Source organism: Tachypleus tridentatus, chromosome 12, assembly GCF_004210375.1.
Source record: "Tachypleus tridentatus isolate NWPU-2018 chromosome 12, ASM421037v1, whole genome shotgun sequence".
NCBI classification, from domain to species: domain Eukaryota; kingdom Metazoa; phylum Arthropoda; class Merostomata; order Xiphosura; family Limulidae; genus Tachypleus; species Tachypleus tridentatus.
This window is the reverse complement of record NC_134836.1, coordinates 27,733,613-27,757,549: the sequence shown is the minus strand read 5'-3', so window position 1 is coordinate 27,757,549 and position 23,937 is coordinate 27,733,613. Positions and strand designations below refer to the sequence as shown.

The 23,937-nt window shown below is 35.9% G+C and overlaps 1 protein-coding gene across 9 annotated transcripts in view; it reads right to left on the bottom strand.

The window, feature by feature from the left end:
• Positions 1–1,426: 1,426 nt before the first annotated feature.
• The window catches only part of LOC143235413 (voltage-gated purine nucleotide uniporter SLC17A9-like), a 34,986-nt gene continuing 12,475 nt past the window's right edge, over positions 1,427–23,937 (bottom strand). For 7 of the 9 annotated variants that reach the window (XM_076473554.1, XM_076473550.1, XM_076473552.1 and 4 more), the window contains 5 exons: positions 21,578–21,665; positions 15,722–15,756; positions 14,649–14,820; positions 5,192–5,221; positions 1,427–3,583 (listed from right to left, as the gene is read on the bottom strand). In XM_076473554.1, coding sequence (XP_076329669.1) covers positions 3,408–3,583; positions 5,192–5,221; positions 14,649–14,820; positions 15,722–15,756; positions 21,578–21,665 — 501 coding nt within the window. In that variant the 3' untranslated portion in view covers positions 1,427–3,407. The remainder of the gene's footprint in view (positions 3,584–5,191; positions 5,222–14,648; positions 14,821–15,721; positions 15,757–21,577; positions 21,666–23,937) is intronic. The other 2 variants (XM_076473558.1, XM_076473555.1) reach the window with 2 other exon arrangements.

Below are 23,937 nucleotides of genomic sequence, written 5' to 3'. Positions count from 1 at the left end.
TGTTTTAGTCCTAATGGTTATCTTCATTTTTATAAGTACTTAACACGTTATATCTTACAGTACTGTATTAGAATTAGCATATTGTTGTAAACAAGTTTAGTGTAACAAACATATTCTTCATGTACAGCACCCATGTACATTTGTATGTAATATTAAAATATATCTATACAAAGATATTTCCAAGAGTATTACTCATTAATATCTTAATTGGTAATCCTTAACAAGATAAACAAAAGAAAATTACAATTTTTAATGCACAGAGGTAATTTCCAGTTCATAAACTCAGAATATTTTTTACTATACATTATGGATATTTTATTTCATAATGTGATTTTAACTTTTAATGGACAAAAATTGAAGATATGTTTTTCAACTAAATATTTTAAAGTTTTACTCTAGATTACTGGGGGAAAAAGTTTTAATCAATCTTGTTCTGTTTTGTGAAAACATTCAACTTATTGCTTAACCAATTTTATGTGAAATCTTTTAATTTTCTTTCACTCAACCCCTGTCTGTGTCACGTGGAGTCTTTTAATTTGTTCTTAATTAACCTCTGTCTATGTTATGTGAACTCTTTTGATTTGCTCTAAAATACTCTCTATCTCTGCCATCTGTAATCACTTAACTGGTTCTAAACCAGTTTATCATGTGGAATATTTTATTGTTTCTAAATCAATATGTCTGACTCCTAATTAAGTTGTGTCATGCAAGATCTTTTAATATGTTCTTAATCAATCTATCTATGTCATGTTGAATCTTTTAATGTGTTCTTAACCAACCTCTATCAATGTCTTTTGTAATTATTTAACTTGCTCTTAAATTCTGTGTCCTGTGAAATTTTTTTTTTGCTGTAAACTATCAATAACACTTAGCCCTACTCTTTTTGTTCTAATGGTAGTAATACATCAAATAATTTTTATTTAACTAAATAATGCACCAAAGAACAGAATGGTAATATGCAAAAAACTATTTTCCTTATCTATCAAAATTTTTCTGGCTTTTTAATTATGCAACAAAACCATTACAAATTCATCAGAGCTTGTTGCTATTTTTCCCATGGGAATGAAACTCATACTAACTGAAAAAATTCCAATTCTCCATTCAGAAAACATAATAATAATACACCATTTAATAGAAGAAAACCTCACCTCTCTATTGGTCCTACTTAATATAGAATTAAATATATGAGAAAACTATTAACAAATTCTGAAAGAAAGGATGTGACAGGTAGGTGTAACAAAAAGGTGTGATTGTATTTGATGGACAAGAAAGGTGTGATTGTATATTTGATGGACAAGAAAGGTGTGATTGTATTTGATGGACAAGAAAGGTGTGATTGTATATTTGATGGACAAGAAAGGTGTGATTGTATATTTGATGGACAAGAAAGGTGTGATTGTATATTTGATGGACAAGAAAGGTGTGATTGTATATTTGATGGACAAGAAAGGTGTGATTGTATATTTGATGGACAAGAAAGGTGTGATTGTATATTTGATGGACAAGAAAGGTGTGATTGTATATTTGATGGACAAGAAAGGTGTGATTGTATATTTGATGGACAAGAAAGGTGTGATTGTATATTTGATGGACAAGAAAGGTGTGATTGTATATTTGATGGACAAGAAAGGTGTGATTGTATATTTGATGGACAAGAAAGGTGTGATTGTATATTTGATGGACAAGAAAGGTGTGATTGTATATTTGATGGACAAGAAAGGTGTGATTGTATATTTGATGGCTCTGTAATCAAACTATATTGAAGGCTATAAAAATCATTGTTTATCTGAGCAATAACAAGTTTGTAATGAGGAATTTACATTAAATTTGTTGCTTACTGGTGAATCAAATACAGAACTGATACCTAAAAAAAATGTCACATTAGGGGAAATTCAGGATTTTTTAAAACATTGTCTCATAAAATAAAGAACTTAAAACATATCATACCAGAATGGAACTTTTGCTTATATGACACATGCTTATGGTTACTATGTAGCTTTGTGCTTAACCACTGGAAAGAAAATGTAGTTAATTCACCCATGGATTTCTGTGGCTCAATTTGTTTTAAGAAGTTCCAAGATACAACTTAAAATCTGCTGACACCACAACAAAGCAAACTATTTAGAGTATTATACCATTAAAATAATATAAAAATTAAAAGCTGTTTCCATTTTCATTATGCAGCTTAACTTGTTCTTACCATTGCACACTTAGCTACACATGCAGCTACCACTACCATACAATAATGGAACTCTTACTTATATTATACTGGAAAAACTTTATTACACAACGTGTAACCCCCAACTTCATGAAATTTTTATCCTGTGTGTATATAGATTTGCAATAAGGGTTAAGATTTTCCCATTTCCTGTCATAGAGAACTTTATTTTTCTACATTCTAAACACATAATAATGGAACTCTTGCTTATATAATACTGGAAAAACTTTTTATTATGCAATGTGTAATCCTCAACTTCTATGAAATGTTTATCTCATGTGCATATAGATTTGCAATAGCAGTAATGATTTTCCTGTTTTGCCTCCACTTCCAGAGATGCCAACTATTTCAAATGATTGAGCATAATGATTGTAGACAGAGCCCTTTCATAGTTTTAGTCCTTTTAGATTTGCCAGAAACAAGACAATCTGGTAAACAAGGCCTTTTTTTCCCATCTTGAGAACAATCGCATTGGTGTTTCTATGCCACATAGAAAACCCATCTACGCGAGCACTGATTGGCTGAGAAGCACTGATGACGTAACTATGGATTCCCCCACATACCCAGTGTAGCCATTTGGACTATGTCTTTTATTTATTATCAAAATTTATTTGTATCTCACTAGAAATATTTTTACACCCCTTTTAAGCCCTGGGGGAACAATTTATCACTTTATTGTATAGGTTTATATAATACATAATAATTTGGGAGTTGCAACAAGTCATAATATTTGTCTGTATGAGCATATAGTTGTAATGTATACACCAAAATCTTAATGATTATGTTCAAATCGTAATGGTTGACATCTCTGCACTTTCCCTCACAGAAAACTTTATTTTTCTATATTCTCAGGGTGCAGATATGATATCATGAATACATCACGTGTGGAGTTAATGCACTGGTGCCACGAGAAATTGGCTAGTTTTATTAAAATAGGAAATATTAAGTATAATTTTATGCTGTAGTAATTAGTACAATGTAACTATAAAATATTTTAATTACATTTTGAAAACAACTTCCTAAAAAACATGACATGCATAGTTAAACTGACTCATTGTGAAAGGGCTAATGCCAGTTGTTGATGTTGGAAGACTTTGTTTTCAAGTGGTGATATGAACAGCTTTCCCTGGGAAGAACAAGCAAATTAACATAATTCATTTTGTAAATACTTTGCTGAAGAACCCATATATTACAGTTCAGGGCCTGCAGAATTTATCGTAGAGGAAGATATGATTGGTGAAACACTTCCCCACAATAAAAATAGAGAGCAGCCTATGAAGTTGAGGAATGCTGTTATATAGAAGACTAGTTTCCAGCTGTTGGTGGTATCTAGTATGTATCCAGTGGTATATACAGAAAAGATGCCTGAAAACAAACACCAATATTCCTTGTTTAAGTGATTGTTTAATACACAAAGAAATGCTCGCTTTTTACATTTTACAGAAATAATAATTTCTAAATAATTTATCTGTCTATCAGCTTTAAAATGTCAAAAACTAAATTTATCTATAACAGTATCATGGTGTTCATTTAATATGCATTGTTATAACATATCTACTAGGCAAAAAAAGTTAGGATAAACTAAGTATAATTAGTTTTCCTGTCACCTGTGTGTGGGCTACATACAATATGACAGAATAAGTATTTTTTTCTACTTTAAGATAATAATAAAAATGCAGTAAAAGTTTTTAGTTTAGTTCCTTATTTATTTCTGGCAATATTCACTGTCATGTATAATTTGTATAACAACAAACATGGATAGAAATCTTCCCTATCTTCACTTGTGAAATGATACATTTTTAACTCTTTCCCTCTTGATATTAGTTAATTTTTCATGGGTAACACGTGCTCAACTAAGATATTATTTCTTTATAAAGTGACTAAAACTATCAATAATACATCTTTCATTTGTATTATATTATACAAAGAATGAAAATGTTATATTAAAAAGAATTTTGAAGCCTAACCACTTTATCACAGGATATGTCACCATGGCCAGTCATGCTATATCCCACAGCCATGCATTCTGACAATATATAAAGTTTCCATTGCAAGATACTCTGCCATAAGGTTCTCATGTACAAAGAAATTTCCTCCTCCATTTAAGATTTCCATAATTAATCTAGTGCACAAGGGCAATGATTTGACAGTATCCATTTCAACAGTCTGATTGAACAGATATCCATATGTACTGTGCTTGAAGAGAGACTTGATCAGTACATTAATGCATATGGAATAGCATTAAGACCAGTTTCATTCTCCAGCTGCTTGAGATATACAATGATTGACAAAATATATCTGTGTGCATGCGTGGACACACACACAACTTGTGTTACTTTTACAAACATTGATCCTTCTTGATTATGTTGCATACTGGAATATGTGGACAATCTTTGCCACTAACTGTTTTTCCATGGATCCTGACCTGTTACAAGCAAGTGCATTTTGCTTACCATAGCTGGAGTGTGAATTCTTGTAGGTCTCTTTCTGGATGGTTCTTGTATACATATTCCATTTTCCATGCCATTAAGTACAAAAGATACCCCTATCATGGATATTCTAAATCATCAAGTTAAACATTTTTTTGATAATCAACATATAGATATTTTACATTTGAAAAAGTGTTGCATGTCCATTGCACGAAAAGGGAGAAATTTTTTCATAGCATCACACTACCTACAAAATGCTAAATAATGTAAAAATGTATTTCTGATGCATGCTGTGCCATCCTGAATTAATATTTTTTGTGGTTTTCATGTGACTTACTGAATAGTATATTCAAACTCTTTTCAATATAACATTCTCAACCATCTTTATATTACATTAGATTACACTAAAACTGATACTTCAGATCTAAAATGCAAGATTCCTTAAATTATCAGTATATTTCTTAGACTTCTCTTTTTTTGATAATAATAAATATTCAAAAACAAACTACAAAAAATGTCCTTTCGTATTGTGGCTATAACTTACCTGGAAGAGCTCCAATAGAATTCATAAAACCTAAGAGTGAAAAAGATTAAGTACTATTATAAACAAAAATAATACTCTGTAAATTAGAAAATATAAGAGTTCACTGAAATGCATGAAATTAACAAATAACATCAGAACTCTCCAAATAAGCTTAATATATTACATTTCTTCAAACACAATGTTATTTCACTGATATTCTAAAATAAAAAATGAAGACTTATAATTAGGCAATAGCTAAATCACTAGATTTCTCCCTTTTCTTTGGTAATAAAATATACCCTATGATTCAGTTGCATTTCTTGATTGCATAGTACTTAATTTGCTATTTTGAGAGCTAACTTGTCACTGATTTATGAAATCATTGAACAGATTTTCTTACTAATTATTCCAAAATATGCCTCTTTACACTGAAATTAAAAATGAAATTAGTTTTTGGACTAGCTTGAGTACAATCCCTTCAATGAAAGTTATGCAAGTTTGTGATTAATGAAGGATTATCTTAGGGCATGAAAAGTTGCATCACTTATAGTTAACTGTAAAAATTTCCCATAAAAACTGCAAACTCATATGTATCTTATTATGGATCCAACAAACCTTCATACCAAATTTAGCAAAGATCTATCAAGCGGGGTCAAAATAGTGTTATAAAAGGTAAATGTGCCTGTAAGACCCAAAAATGTAAAATTTAAAATTTGTATGTACCCCAAATGGACCTCATGATTCTCCATACCAGTTTTGGTTCAGATCCATCTACACCCTTTGTGAAAAACAAGAGACAGTACTATTATATTTATACAGATTCAGTAGTCTGAGGAATATATATACCATCCACAAAATATTCTTGTTTTATTAAAAAAATATATAAAATTATAAAACAACAGAACAGTCGATCTAAAACAACATTAACATTTTCCTAAAATGAAAATGTATTTCCAATAATACTTATCTCCCATCACACTCATAGCTATTACTCAACTGCTAGGGTTTCTTCCTTTGCTCATCTAAGCATGAGTCCAATTTTTTCTCACTTACACCAGTCTTTTACACCCCATGCAACTGTCTTTGGAAATGTTTATCTCATGAAACTCTTCCTGTACATCAACATGCAATTTATTGTGTTTCTGTTTATAAGACTTTTTCAACAGTGACTTAATCCCAGACACTAATATTGGGTGTTAAAGTGGAAGAGGGGATGGGAGAGTGTTAATAGAGATCAGTAATATTGGAAATTCATTTTTAATTCAGGAAAATGTTAACTTCCAAAATGTACACAGCTGCTCTTCCACTTACAGCTAAAATTCCACACTGAAAAACTGAAAGGTGAATTTGCCAGTGAGAGATGAATTGTACAGAAACAAGTCTGCACAGGTTATGGGTGTTTGAACAGAAACTTGGCACCCCAGCAAGGGAACCATACGACATCCAGAACAGATATGTTCTTCATTTGAAACTTAATGTCTGTATTGTAAATGACATTTTACATGATTTATCATCATTATATGAAAGGTTCTAACCAAATATTCAAGGTTCCTTTCCTTAGGGTCATAATTAAAGGATCATGGTCCCCATATCCCATGTTGGTGGCTAAAGCAACTGGACTACAAACTACAAATATATATTTATTAGAGAAAATTAATGCTGATAAAGTTTAGTAAACAAAATCAAAAGGTTGGTCGGTTGGTTTGGCATTTTATGGCACAAAAAACTATGCTATCTGCACCAAACATCTGATAAAAGGTTAAAATTAAAGTAAAATTATTAAAATTCATAAAATGAAATTAAGATAAAACAAAACAAAGTTTAATTTTTGAATTAAAAACATAAATAACATTAAATTCAATTTTTATATCTAGTCTACAGCAGTAAGAGAAAACCTACAGTAATACAAGTTGCAAAGGACTTTCTGTAGCACAACTGTAATTATTAAAATTTGCCAGGATGCCTAACAGGTAAGATAAAAAATTAGCATTAGTCACCTGAAGTTGGCCTTTCCAGTCCTGGTTGAGTTATTTAACATTATGGCTGTTTTCAGAAAGTAAGGTAATACAAGTTTTAAAAGACTTGTAGCAAAATTTTAATTATTATAACTCAACAGGATGACTAATGGGTAGTTCAAAACAGCAGCGTTAGACCCCTGAAGGTGGCCTTTCCAGTCATTCTTTCTAGTTATTTAATGTTACAGCTATTTTCTAATTTCAAATTGAATGAGATGTACTTTGGTTCTTAAAAGGGAATCCCATTAAAAAAAGTCTAATGTACATTTAAAAAAACATAAATGACATTAAAAAGATTAATGGCCTATGAAAAACTAAATACATGGTGGACAGTGTCACCATTGCCAATAATACAGTCTAATGTTACACCTAAACCTTGGAACAAAACATGTTTAAAATGTTGCCATTGTTGATAGTTGTAATGACAGCAAGACAGTAAAATGTGGCTTCATGTGACCTGAGTGTTACATAGACAACACATTGGTGTGTCAGTCCCAGATAAAAGTAAATTATGAGTTAAAAAACTGACCAATGCATAGTTTAGTTAGGACAACTTCCTCTTTCTGATCCTTACAGAAGCAAGACTGCCAAAATCCAATATAGGGTTTTATTTGGAAAAGCTTGTTTTCATGATGCTCATTCCAAGTCGACTCACAACTGGCACGGAGCCGAGTCTTGAATACAGGACCATGGTCTATGTATGGAACAGGAACAGCAGTGATAGTGCCAGAGTTGATAGATTTAGCTGTAGTGTTTGCAAGCTCCTTTCCACAAATACCAGTGTGGCCCAGTATCCAGTAAAACTGGAAAGAAGTAGATGTTAAAGAGAAATGGGCCAGTCGGTTTTGAATATCGGCAAGAACAGGATGTGAACTAATGTGAAGCAATTCCAGGGTCAGTAGAGAACTAAGTGAGTCAGTATAAATCGTGCAGTTTGAGTACTGATTAGCTTCCATGTGATCCAGGGCAAGAGAAATGGCATACAGTTCAACAGTGAACACAGAAGCTGTAGAGGGGATTCTGCATGCAACCACCAAACCATAACAAACCATGGCAGAGCCTAAACAGTCACTTGATTTTGAACCATCTGTATAAATAGGAATGGAAGGATGGTTCAAAAGATGTTTTACAAACAGTATTTTCAATCAGTAATGTCTACTTTTCACAAATGACTTAAAGATAGGTCACATTTGGGGACTGTAAGAAGCCATGGTGAGATGGGCTGACCAATGGATACAGCAACATTATCAAAGGACAGCCCCAATTCACCCAACTGTGCATGGATATGCAGGCAAAAAGGAGCAATGGTAGATCATCTGTTCTGAAAAAGCATGGCCCACCGAGGAAGGAAAACAACCCCAGGTGGGATGTTTTGGTGAGGAACAAAGTTTCATAGCATACAGTAAAGACAATTGCAAATGGCAGAGGAGGTGAACTGAGAAGTTAAAACCGTTTGCTGTGGTCCACTTCAGTAAACAATTGAGGGCAGTCTATAGCTGCTGCTCAATAAACCTCATGCTCCACAACTGACATGGGATGTGGAAATCGTCAACATAAAGCCTGTTTGCAACAGTAAGAAGGAGTTGTTCAGTGATGGCATTAATCTTTATACCGAAAAGTGTGACAGTCAAAACACTGCCCTGAGAGATTACAAGTTCCTGTAAAAAAACAACAGGAAAGTGTTGAACCCACAAGATCTTGGAATTGCCTGTCCATTAAAAACTTTTTAATAAAAATGAGCAAATGGTCACGTAACCCATATATATGGAGGTCTCACAAAATGCCATACCTCCATGTTGTATCATAAGTCTTCTCAATGTCAGAGAATATCGATACAAGATGTTATTGTTTGAGAAAGGCTTCTTTGATTGAAGTTTCAAGTCAAATCAGGTGGTCCAGGGTGGAGCACTGTCGTCAGAACCCACACTGGGTTGGTGAGAGAAAGTTGTATGATTTGAGGAGCCAAACAAGATGAGCATTAACCATCCTCTCTAAGGTTTTACAGAGACAGTTTGTCAAAGCAACTTGACAGAGGTTTAAAGGAATCTTGGGATCCTTCTCAGGCTTAGAGAAAAGTGGGAAAATAGCCTGATGCCAGGCATCAGGAAAAACATTCTCCTACCAGATCCAGTTAAAAATAATCAGAAGAATAGCAAGAGAAGCAGGAGAGAGATGGTGCAGCATGTTTTGGTGTACATCATCAGGTCTGACCAATGTACTGCTAGTATGAGCTCCATCAGTGCAAAGGGACAATTACAGTCATAGAGAGAATCAGCTGGAAAGGAAAGGGGTGATCACTCTGCTCGAGTATTGATGGCTTAGAAGATGGAGAATGAAGCAGAAGTGCTAGATACCTAGCAAAAGCTTTCATCTAGAGTATCGGCGATGCTCCAAGTATCAGCTACTTATTGGTCATCAGAGAGTAAAATCGAGAGGGGGACAATTATATTGCCCACTGACCTTTTTGAATCTTGTCCCATATGACTTTGGAACTTGTGGTAGAAGATATGCTGGTTGTGTACTTAATCAAAGATTCCTTCTGGCTTTCTCATCTTATCCACCAAGCATGTGCACGGGCCTGCTGGAAAGTGATGCAGTGCGAGAGTGTGGGATACCTGTGAAAAGTATCCTAGGCCTATTTTTAAGCCTTCTGTGCAATGTGGATCCATAATGAAAAGAGAATTTTTTGATACCAACTGACCCCATCCACTATGAAGCCCTACAAGGGGGCACGCTACAATGCCAAACAAGGACACTGCAGCAATGCCAGGGTTTCATGAGCACTATATCCAAACACTAGCATCAGAAACAATGTTTGTAACACCAACTAAGAATGTCTGACACTGGTACTTAGTTGACCCTAACCCAAATGGGCCAGCCAATTGACCCTGGAGGGGGGCACTCCAAGGCTGACAGTCTAGAAAAATGCAAGGCCAAAATGGTGAGTTCAGGTTGGACCCCTCAACCACCAGGATCCTCTCCTCCCCTTCACGGGTTACCATGCACAGCAAACATGTGGGTGAATGTTTAAATCCCAGAGAAGGTAACCTGACAGATCAAAACCTTCTCTGAAAGGTCCCCTTACCACATGCAGGAATCCACCAAACCAAAAGGAAGGACTGCATTAAAAACATCAAATCCAATCCTTTGACTAATAACATTGGATTATTATAAACTAAAAACAAGTCAAAACAAAAATAAATTAAAAAATAATAAACAAAATATGCTGTACTAATTAAAAAGTTCCCAGGGTACATGATATAATGTGGGATATAAAAATGTACCTTAGGTTTTCGAGGTGAATGTGGAAAAACACCTCTTGAAGTTAACATTCCAGGCCCACTATGGTAGAAAGGTATTCATAGCACAGTAAACAAATTATACAAGCATGAAGAGTCCCATCCAGTTTTCTAAATAAACTAACATAACACCCAACCACCACCCATTTATTAAGTCTACTGTGGCTATAATGCTCTAAACAAAGCTTTATATATGGCAAGGTGTAAATCTGCATGTTAAATGATGACCTTATTCATAACTTTGAATGGCTTTTCATGGTTGAACCAAACAATCTGTAAAAAAAAGTAAGTAGAATTTAAAGGCCAATGGCCCTTAAAAAATTTAAAACATTTATAAGGTGGCCAGAGTCACTATCACCAATGATACTGTCCAATGTCAAGGATGAACCCATAATAAAAACATGTCTAAGATGGTGCTGTTGCTCATGGTCATAATGACAGCATTACAGTAAAATGTGGGCTATTGTGACTTGAGTGTCATATTAGTGCATCAGTTCCAGATAAAAGAAAAAATGAAACAACAAGTTAAAAATATATATATTAAAAAGTGTGACACTTAAGACAGCCCTGAGAGACTCCAAGTTCTTGTGGGAATGAATGGGAAAGTGTTGAACCCACACGAACTTGTAATTGCCGGTCTATTAAAATTTTTTGATAAAAATAGGCAAATGGCCACACAACCCTTATGAGTGGAGGTCTTGCAAAATGCCATACCTCCACACAGTATTGTAACCCTTCTTAAGGTAAAGAAATACTGACACAAGATGTTGTCTCCTAAGGAAGAGTTCCATGATTGATGTTTCAAGTCAAATTATGTGATCCATGGTGGAGCATTGTCATAGAAACCCACACTGGGTGAGTGAGAGGAGGTTGCTTGATTTGAGGAACCAAACAAGATGAGCATTAACCATCCTCTCTAAGACCTTACAGAGACAGCTCATCAATGCAATTGGATGGTAATTTAAAGGAATATTGGGAACCTTCCCAGGCTTGGAAAAAGGGAGGACAATAGCCATATACCAAGTATCAGAAAGAGCATTCTTCTGGTAGAGTCAGTTAAAACCAACAAGAAGAATAACAGGAGATGCACGAGAGAGATGGAGCAGCATCTCATAGTAAATATTATCAGATCCAACAGGTGTACTTCCAGACTGACGAAAAGCAAGATTGAGTTCGATCAGTGTAAAGAGGTCAATATAGTCTTAGAGACGATCAATCCAAAGGGAAAGAAGTAATTGCTTTGTCCAACTCTTGATGGCTAAGAAGGTGGGGGATGAGATAAGAGTGCTAGATGCATGAGAAAAGCTTTCACCAATAGTATCGGCAATGCTCTGGGCATCAGCAACTTCTTGGCCATCAGAGAGCAAGATTGAAAGAGGAGCAGAAGTATATTACTCACTGATCTTCCAAATCTTGTACCATATGACCTTTGAAATGGTGGTAGAAGAGATGATGGTTGTGAACTTAATCCAAGATTTCCTCTGGCTTTGATGTCTTACCTGCCAAACATGTGCACATGCCTATTAAAAAGCAATGAGGTTTTAAAGCTTGGGATATCTATTAAAAGTATCCCAGGCCTGTGTTTGAACCTTTCATGCCATGTGGCAGGCAGGATTCCACCAGGGACAAGGAAAACTGGGAAACATATTAAAGTTTTAGGAATACACTAAGCAACTGCCTGGATAATACAGTCAGTTGATGCTGCTACACATTTGTCTATTGGTGGTTTGCAAACAATGGCTGGATCAAGTTCTGAGAGAGCAGTGAAAGAGAGCCACTTGGCCTGGTCCAGCTTCCACCAAGGCAGGTGGGTGAAGTGGCATTGACCACAGCCTATCTCCTTCAAGGTGAGAGAAAATGACCACTGCCCTATGGGTCACTGTCAATCCCCAAAACAGATGAGAGAGAAGTGAATGGGAGCAGATAGAGAGATCAACAGCAGAAAATGCTAACTAGGTGCATGTAAATAAGTATAGGAACTTGTATTGAAGAGAGAAGGATTGCGATCTGAGAACATATGCTATCCGGAACAAGACCCCTCCCATCAATAACAGCACCAACCCAGAGAGGATTATGTCCATTAAAATGCAATGCCAAACAAGGACAGTGCAGCAATGCCAGAGTTTCATAATCATTATACCCAAACATCAGCATCAGATACAGTGTTCACAATACCTGCTAAGAACGTATTACACTGGTTCTTCACTGACCGTAGCCCAAGTGAATCAGCCAACTGACCCTGGGTAGGCCACCCATCTAGGTGTCTGCAACATCAAACTTGGTAATCCACTCTCATTGCGAAAAATGTCAATGTAGAGTGAGGAATGACTCCATCATGAACAGGTATGATCTAAGAATTGTTGAAATGAGAAAGATCGATGATAGGATCTCAATCTCTTGCACTGGTGTAGGACACAATAAAGAGATGGGAATAAAATCCCTAAAAAAATGGGTAAACTCTCACTGACTTACAATATTCTGACAGCCCTGGAATCAAGGTCCACAATCCAAGGATCTGTTAAAGGAGTAAACACTACAGGTTGGAGAGAATAACAATGGACCAAGGGTGTCAGGACACATGAAGAGAGGTAGAGTCATGACTCCTCATAGGGGCCAAACAAAGTCAAGAAGCTAGTGCAGAAGGCAAGTGGGTTACATTAATATGCAATTCCAATGACCACAAATATGAAGAGATGAAGAAAAGGGGCTTCACATGACTCACAGAGGGCAACAACCAGTAGTTGAACACCCTTCAACAAGGCGTTTCTACCAAACAAGTCCCAACAAAATATACAACAGAAGAGCAGATGCTGACAAGCACACTAAAGCAGATGTCAACAAAGATCCCAATTCATTATCAAATTGATGTAATGATCAATGAGAGGCTTCCAACAAAATCTGGAGGGATGATAAATATCTCAGAATTGCAGCAAAGATCACACAAATCCCAGAAAACTGTGATCTACACGTTGATCACAGGCTCCATTCTGAAACCTACATTTTCAAACGTGAATCTTGTCTTTGGGAATCTAAATTTGCATCCTTCTATCAATGCTAAGCTAAAGTATGTTCCTACAAATATAGCATACAGGGCACAGCTATCCATTCACGTAACTGAGTGATAAACCTCCCTGCATGAACAGCCTTAAGAGGTGATGGAGGAAGAACTAAGTATATGCCCTCAGACCTTTATGTCACCAAGAAAGGTACAGATTCAAAGGCAACTGGGTAAAAACCCAGAACACCATACACCTGCTTAAATAAATGTAGAAAAGAATGTGGGACTAGCTGATCCACATTGGCCTCAGGAGAAGGAGACCTATTGAACAAAAGTGATGAACAGCCTCTACTAAGAGTAAATTTTCACCTCTGACTTTTGAGCGATGCTAGATATTAGAGGTGGAGTAGGAGAGATCTGTTTAGTTTCTGTGCTGGAAAGAGTAACCCAGGTATTCATGCCTGAAAATGGCATGTCATATCAAAATTATTTTTAAAATGAAAATTTACTAAGTGATGCAAAATTCACACTCAATGTCTTAAATAGTTGCCATACATTTTTTAGAGAAACACTTTCCTGAATGCTTTGTTGAGAAAAAGTGGTCACACCTGAACGAGATGCTTATTTTCAGTACCACAACAGAAGAAGCATTGAAACAGATGGAGAGTATCACAAGATAAATATTGCCAAGAGCAAATGAATGGGGTATAAAAGACTGGAGCAAGTGAGAAAAAATCAGATTAATGCTTAGATGAACAATGGAAGAAACCCTTGCAGTTAAATAATAACTATAAGTGTGAGATGAGGTAAGTGTGTTTTGAAATTCAAGTTTTATTTTTTTAATAAATTAACCGAAAGAACAAAATTTAATCTCAGCTGTTTAGATAGTAGCTGTGATAGGAAATCTTGCATTGAACATATTTTACATGCTAGTGTTACACAAGGTGCCCTGTACCATTTGAAAAAGCAAGGTTGAATCTAATTATCTGTAGTTTCTTCTGGACTTACTTCGTGAAACTAATAATTACAAATTAGTTCATACATATTGCAGTTCCTTACACTTTTGAACAAAGTTTGCAAGTACATAACAACAGTTTTATAAAAAAGCAAAGCAGGTGCCTTTGTAAAAACTTCAATAACAAATAATCAATAAAATGTCCACTGACCAAAAACAGTTCCAGCATACCGAGGGGCAATGTCCATTGGATTCATATGAACACCAGCTGTGTGGAATGGTCCAACTCCAAAGCACAAAACAACACAAAACAATACTCCCTCATAGTTATGCAAGTTGGCAATCAGTGTTAAAATAACTACTCGGACATATTGTGAACCTGCCTGTTATGGAAAATTAAAAATTCAGTCAGACATTCTTATATCTAGAAAATAAGGTATGTGAGGCACTGATAGTTACATAGAGTTATTGTGTGACTTACATGTGGCATTTATAAGAACCTATAAAAAAAAGGGTTGATTATATTGATGGAATCAGTTTTTTTATATTAATGAGAAAATGAATGAGATTAATCAAGTACACGTGCTCTTTAGGGATTTATAATGGATTTTCTTCAGAAATTTTCTAGAAACAGTAGCTGAGTCATGGTTTTAATGGAAAATAATTAAATCAGTATCAACATAAAAACCACTGTCATAGAAACATAATTTAAGTGTATATGATAAGATACTGTAATGCAAAATGAATGCTTTAACCGGATTCTAAGATTGTGATATTTTCCTTCAAACTATTGCATTAAGATACTGTCCTACAAAACTACTGAATGAATCAAGTTGAAAGATACTGTCATACCAAACTAATGCATTAATCATATTGCAAAAACCTAATATATTAATTGTATAAAAACTAATACACAAACAATTTGAAAGCCACTGGTGTAGATAGTTAATGTATTACCACCATACTCTAAAATATTGCTGCACAAATCCAATGTATTAAAAATTAAACATGAAAAGAGGGAACACTGTTCTTTAATCCTCGACTTTTGTGCAAGTTCATGAAGAATGGATAATTGTTTTACCAGTGTCTGTAGCTTCTATAGTCTATCTTCTCCAACTCAAAAGATATTCAGATATAGATTTCAATTATGTTACTAGCTTGAATATTTGACCATGATTTGTCTCCATCCAGCAATTAAATGCAACTATACACAAAACTGCAATTTGTATGTAAAGCTTTAAGTTGAAATAAAAATCTCTTAGACTGTAGAGAAAAATATCTTACCTCTGCAAACTTCCTGATTAGCAATAAATTATAGCCTGTTAATAAAAAAATACTGTTAAAGTGATGAATGAAAGAATTTAGACACATAGGAAAAAAACAAAAAACTAACAGATTTAGATATTAGATGTCTCTTCCATAATTGAAGCAGTTACATACAATAAAATTATGCTTATGTGCTTTATAATGTTTTCATGTTTCATTATTTGATAAAATTATTATGATCTTTTTAACTAAACATACAATTTCCACAAAAGATACTTAGGAATTAACTTTAATAATCTGTTGCATTTCTAATGTGAAATTTATAATTTGATCAAACACCCACAAAACACACAACTAACCTACGAATTTTTCTGTCCACCAGTCAAGTAAAACTTAATATCTCACAAAAGATTTCTCTACATCATTTTCAAATGCTGCACCTCTTTTTCTTCCAACCATTTAGGGCAAGAACGAAAGTAGGACTGTTGAGAGCCATTGCAATTGATGCAACAAGGGTCCATTTCCCACTTGTGATTCCTTGACGTGTACTTGTTGCAGTAGCAAGGACCACAATGACTACAATGACATCTTCGAGTGACCAAACCACTGACATTGCAAACATCAGAGAGGGTTTGGAATGTATAGCTGTACCCTGCAATTAAGATAACCTGCTTTGACAGTGGTAGGTAGACATGGTGATATAAATGTCAGAATGAGGACACTGGTCAGCATCGTAATTCCATCTTTGCAAGTGGAGATATGCCTAACTGCAGAAATTTCATGGCTGGAGAAACCAGTGAGAATCTCCGAGTCGGGGATGTTTTTCAAATCCCTCTCAACAATAACTCCTCGTGATGAATTCAAAGTAGCATGAGATGTAACCTCAATAGGTATATTCCCAATTGCCTTTGAATGCAAGAGGAGTTCACTATGTTGAGATATAGATGTTTTCACCAAAATGTCACCAGATTGAAGCTTCTTTCCTGACTTTAGAAGCCAGCAAGTCCCTCTAGTCCATTCTGAATGGAAAAGGGAGACATTTGCCCTAAAGGTTTGTCTAAAGGAGAATGTAGTATAAGAAAATGAGGTACAGGTGTTACAGATGTTTAAGATTGCTGCTCAGAATCTTCAACATGTGGTTGTTTACCTATGGACTGTTTTTCTACTATTTTATTTAAAGTTTTTTTGGAGGATCCATAATAGAAAAGGAAATTTTGGTGCCCACTGACCCCACCCACCATGGAGCACTATGAGGAGATGCACTACAGTGCCAAATAAGGACACTGCAACAATGCCAGGGTTTCGCGAGCACTACACCCAAACACCAGCATCAGATACAATGTCCACAACACCTGATGAGAACATCCATCACTGGTACTTGGTTGACCCTAGCCCATGTGGACCAGCCGACTGACCCAAGGGGGACCACCCCAAGACCGCCCCATCTACAGGAATTCAAGGCCAAAGTGGTGTGTTAGGGTTGGACCCCTCAACCACCAGGATCCTCTCCTCACCTACACAGGTCACCATGCACGACAAACACATTGGATGTTTAGATCCCAGAGGAGGTAAACTGAAAAAACAGAATCTACCCTGAGATCTAAACATCCACCCACGTTTGCCGTACATGGTGACCTGTGAAGGGGATGAGAGGATCCTGGTGGTTGAGAGGTTCAAATCAGACAACCTCCTATCACCCACTCAGCCCCTTGGTGTGGATTCCTGAGAATACGTGGTGAGAAGAGGTTGTCTGATTTGAGAAAGCAAACAAGATGAACATTAACCATCTTCTCTAAGACCTTGCAGAGATGGCTTGTCAAAGCAATTGAATGGTTGTTCAAAGGAATCGTGGGATCCTCCTCAGGCTTAGGAAAAAGGAGTACAATTTCATGGTGCCAAGCATCAGGATAAACATTCTCCTGCCAGATATGGTTAAATACAACTAGAAGAATAGAAAGAATCTGGTAATGAATATAATTGGATCTAACGGATGTACTGCCAGACTGATGAAGAGCAAGCTTGAATTCCACCAGTGAAAAGGGACAATTACAGTAATAGAGACAATCAGCCCAAAAGGAGAAAGGAGGTCGCTCTGCCCATGTCTTGATGGCTAAGAAGGTAGGGGATGAAGCAGTCGTGCTAGATGCATAAGAAAAACTTTTGCTGAGAGTATTGGCAATGTTCTGATCATGAGCAACTTCATGGTCATCAGAGAGCAAGATTGATAGGAAGGCAGAAGTATACTGTTCACAAACCTTTCAAATCTTCTCCCATATAGCTTTGGAACTAGTGGCAGAAGAGATGCTAGAGGTGTATTTAATTCAAGATTCCTTCTGACTTTTACATCTGATTTGCTGAATATGTTCATTGGCCCACTGAAATGCAGTATAGTTTAAAAGTATGGGATAATTACTAAAAGTTATCCCAAGCCTGTTTTTTGAGGATTCCTAACCATGTGGCAGGCAGGATTCCACCAAAGACAAGGAAACTGTGGGAAACGTGTCAAAGTTTTAGGAATACACTGAGCAGTTAGCTGCCTGTACAATACATTCAGTCACTGCTGCCACTCAGTTGTCCATCAATGGTTTACAGACAATGGCAAGATCAAGTTGTGAAAGAGCAGTGAAAGATGGAAGTTGGCCTGGTCCAACTTCCATCAAAGCATGCAGGTCAGGTGGCATTCATTATGTCCAATCTCTCTCAAAATGATAGATAAATGATCACTGTCTTATGGATTACTGTCAGCCCCTCTAAGAAAAGTAAGAGAAAAGTGAAGGGGAGCAGATAGAAAGATTAATACCAGTAAAAGACTGACTAGGTGCATGAAAATAAGTATAAGAACCAGTATTGAAGAGAAATAGGTTGTGATCCAAGAACATATGCTCTATGTAATGAGCCCTCCCATCAATATCAGCACCACCCCCAAGGGAATTATGCCCATTAAAATCCCCCAGGATTAAAAAGGAAGATGGTAACAATGCTCAATGACAGCATCAAGGTCTCATCAGGAGCCAGGTAGAGAGAATAAACAGTGGTGGTATGACTCAAGGAAACAAGAATGGGCACATGCTGACCAACCAGCAGTTTCACCCCACCATGCACTCAACCACTGCACAACCTGTCATTTCTGTAAAAAGAAAATTGCCAAAGGCTTTTTGTATTGCCAGGTTTAATATGGTATGGTAAAAATCAATCAAATCCTCAGAGTCATCCAGATTTGAACAAAAGCTCTAACAGTTCCACTGGATTAGAATGGCCATTTTTATTTATATGGAGCAAACGTGATGGGGAGCCCTTCTGTTTTAAACATATTTTTCTTTATTGGACAAAGGTCTATCAACCTTTGATAGACCTTTGCTGCTTTGATGCTGCTCTGGGTTGAGTAGGGAGGTCTCTGTCTGTAGACAAAGATTCTAGCAACTGAGGGCATGAACGAATGGTCATTTTACTTCTTGGGGCTGCAGAAGAGAATGAACTGGAGGAAACACCCGAACCTGAAGCCAAGAGAGGTGGAATCGGACAGTCACTGGAAGGAGTGGCAGGGACAGAGATGAAAGTAGACGTAGATTTGTCAACTCTTTTAATAATGAAGAACAAAAAATTTTTCAGATGTTTAGCAAGTGACTCTGCTGAAAGCATGGAAAAATCTGTCTGCACTCCCACAGTGGCAGTGGAATGGAGTGCAGCAGTATATGTTCAAGATGGAGTTGGAGACAATAACTGCAAAGCCTCTAGGTAGGAGATATTATCTATAGTCTTCAAGCATTGCAACTCTTTCTCCTCCACCCATTTAGGGCAAGAAATAGAGTAAGAGGTGAGTGGACCACTACAGTTAACACAGAGTGGTTCTAGTATGCACTCACATGTGTCATGATCACCACCACAACAAGCAGATGTTAAAGAACCACATTGTTTTTGAGTCACTGAACCGTTGACACTAAAAACATCTGAGGAGATTGGGAATGTATGGCTGTACTTTACAGCTTAGATAACCTGCTTTGACTTTGGCAGGAGGACATGGTGATATAAACATTAATATCATAACATTAGTAGGCACTATAATTCTGTCTTTGCGAGTGGAGATTTGGAGCACTGAAGAAACACCTGGTTGGAAAAACCTGCAAGGATTTCTGACTCAGGATTATTTTTTAAATCCTGTTCAACTATAACTCCTCTGGAAGAATTTAAAGTTGCATGGGAAGTAACTTTAATAAGTATATCCCCAATGTCCTTTGACTTCAAGAGGGGTTTGGTATGTTGTGGTGAAGATGTTTCCACTAAAATGTCTCAAGAGCGCAACTTCTTTGCTGACTTAATGGATCCAGCAAGCCCCCCTAATCCCTTGTGAATAAAAAAGGGGGTTATCTGCCTTAGGGATTTCTCAGATAAGAAATAGATAATTAGAAATCAAAGTACAGAATCTGACTGTGATGTTGACTGTGCAGCAGTCACCCATGCGTGGTCATTTTCCTATAAATCTATTGCTTTTCTTTCATTTTTGTTTTTTTCATAAATGACGGTACCCATAATAAAGATGCTACATGTCAGTGCCCACTAATCTCACCCACCATGGAGTCCTATGAGAGGACGCACTACAATGCCAAACAAGGGCACTGCAGCAATGCTAGTTTTGTGAGCACTATACCTGAACACCAGTATCAGATATAATGTCCACAACACCCACTCAGAACATCCAACACTGGTACTCTGTTGACCTTAGTTCAAGTGGACCAGCCAATTTACCTTGGGGAGGGCACCCCAAGGTCGCCCATCTACAGGAATTCAAGACCAAAGTGGTGTGTTGGACTTGGATCCCTCAACCACCAGAATCCTCTCCTCCCCTTCATAGGTTGCCACACACAGAAAACACATTGGTGGATGTTTAGACCCCAGAGGAGATAAATTGAAAAGGTAGAATCTTCTCTGGGAGGTCCCCAAACCTTGTACAGGAATCCACCTCAAGGAAGGAAGTATAAAAATTTTGAAAATTTGCATAGTGCTAGTTCTAGAAAGGTCCTTTGGTAAAATCCTGTAGTGAAGGACTGACTTTGCTATCTAATGTTTGAAAACACAGAAACCTATGATGAAGTTTTATCAAGAAATAGTATACTATATTAAGTTAAAAGAGAATTATCTTATACATGTTGTGAACTGTGGTGTCTGTTCATACATTTTTGTGCACATGCCCATAAACTCAACATTCAATTATGAAATGACGAGAGAAAAGCCAAGAGTAATGCCAATCCCAAATTTTAATTTGCAAGCAGGATATTATACACTAAATTTTTAGGAATTAACCATATAATTCACATTTTGAAATGTGAAGTAATGTAAATAACAAAAAAGTAGCCTTATTCTGTGTTATTGTTGAGTGACTCACAGCATAACTGAAATTCTCAACAATTACTTTTTGTGGTCAGTGGTATAAGTAGTTCAGAACTTTGTCTCCAAGTGAAATCAAGAGTGCAACACAATTAACTTTTTCAAATCCATGAAATAATTTAGTGATAGATTAACTGAAACTTTTCCCATCACTAGGGATGGGTACCTTTGCTTGTTGTAGCTAATCTACAAGTAAATTAGAAGAATAAAATATTTTGCAAATGAGTTGCAGTGGTTCTTATTAATATTAGCACAAATTGTGTTAATAAGATATATTGTTAAATGTAAAAAAAAAAGAAAGAGGATTATGCATAATATGGCTTAGTAGCTAGAAAACAGAACTCTAATTTTACAACTACATTTTGTTCTGGGTCTGGAATGCCAATTTGTTTATTCTATAAAGAATTGTGTTTCATCAGAAATACTGTTGAATAAAGGATGATAATTATAATTAAACATGAATGACTTTTCAGCCTTAAAAAAGTGTAATACCTTTCTGAATCAATCTCTCTATATACCAGCCAATTAAGATAGATGATATAGGAGTGATGATATATGGTATAAAGTTGAATTCCCAACCCTATAATAGAAAAAGAATTAACACCAAATTAAACAAATACGACTAGCAGAAATGATAGAAAAACAACCAGACTAATACAGGAAACAATTTTAAATAATATTGTGCAATATAATTATATAAATACATTACAGTATAACAAAATATATGCAAGATATGTCACAGACACAATGGCAAGGTAAGTGGAGGCCAATTTAAAATCACATATCTTAACAATTTTGTTTTTTTTTAATAGTAAAATCAATAATACAAGTAAACGATCTTGAAAAATCCAAGGCCTACTCACAAAGACAAGACAATTTCAACTTAAGAGACCTACAGTTGCGACAGAAAGCGTTCGTACCACTGCATCTTGAGTGGTTTTTTGCTCATAACTTAAGAAGTATCATGATTAGGCTAATAGAAGTATAACATATTATAAATATTATACTAACACATATCTACATAAATTTTTATGTAAATTAAACGATAAATAAACTGTTTATAAACAAATAACCAAAAATAGGAGGAGCAGAAAGTGTTCATACAGTTCAGAACGTGTGAAAAAACTGATATTCCCTTAAAACTTTTGTTTAGTTTGGCAAATAAACTACATTATACCATACCAGAACAAGACACTGGATTCATAATTATTGGAATTTAGCCAGCAAAAAATGTACTTTTGGCAATTTAGCACAGTCTCTGTCATTATCTGCTTGGTCATCATGGCAAACAGAAAACAACTGTCCAGTGATTTAAAAAACCAAATTACTGTAAAATAAAGTCTCATTTGTCTCTTTCCGGTATTGCTACACAACTTAATGTGCCGAAATCTACTGTTCAAAGCACAATTGCCAAGTTTAAGCTTACAGGATCAACTGCTAACCTCCCTCGTTCTGGACGCCCCACCAAAATTCCAGAGAGAACCAAGAGGAAGGTTTTCAGAGAAGTTAGTAGAAACCCTTGTTTAACACGTAATGACATACAAAAACTGATAAGGGAAACTGGGGTTGAAGTAAACACCTCTACAGTTACAAACATGTTATGCTCTTCTGGGTTCAAAGCAAGCCGTCTTCGTAGAACTCGATATTTAAAACCTGTTCATTTAAAAGCATGATTGAGGTATGCAAGAAAGCATGTAGATAAACCCTTTACCTATTGGAAGAGTATTCTTTGGTCAGATGAGACTAAAATTGAGCTTTTCGGCCCCAATGATGTTCGCTACATTTTCCGTACAAGGGGAAACAAAATCTTCTAAAGAACACTGCCCCTACAGTTTAACATGGAGGTGACTTGATCATGCTATGGGGTTCCTGTAGCTCTTCTGGTGCAGGCAGCCTTCACCACATCAACGGAATCATGAAAAAAGAAGAGTATGTTGATATATTAGGCACTTATATCAAGAATGATGCTTGGAACTTGAGGTCTGGGTGTTGTTGAATCTTTCAGCACGACAATGACCCTAAGCACACATCAAAATATATGCAATCCTGATTGCAGAGGAACCATATAAGCATTCTGGATTGGCCATCGCAGTCATCCGATCTCAACCCAATTGAAAATGTTGGGCATGAGTTAAAGATCATGGTTCATCAGCATCATCCAAAAAAAACTTGCAAGAGTTAGAGGCTTTCTGTAAAGAATAATGGAAGAAAATACCGGTCAAGTACTGTCAAACGATCATGGAGGGCTATGAGGAGAGATTGCACCAAGTAATTCACCTAAAAGGCTACACAACTGACCATTAAAGTAGATACACGAATACTTTCTGCCCCTCCTACGTTTGGTTATTTGTTTACAAACAGTTTATTTGTCATTCAATTTATATAAAAATTTATGTAGATGTGTGTTAGTATAATATTTATAATATACTATACTTTCATTATTCTAATCATGATACTTTTTAAGTTATGAGGAAAAAACTACTCACAACACAGGGGTATGAACACTTTCTGTCGTGTGTGTGTGTGTGTGTGTGTGTGTTTCATACCAAGAGTAACTGGACTTAAGCAACAGTAATGCAAAGATTTCATTATGATGTGTGATAGTCAAGTAAATGAAATTTAATTTTTTTAGAGCACAACTCTGTATTAGGACTCGGGTGTATTGGGGGCTGTAACAGTTCTACAAGAAAGCTTTTGTTGTAAAGGTAAGGCTAGATCCCCATGATATTGTAATTAAAAACAAAACAGTAATGCATGCCTAAAGACATATTAGATCTACTGTATCCAGAAGTTATTAAAAATACTTGTCCAAGTAGTTAGGACAAAATTTCTTCTACATCCAGATTAGCAGT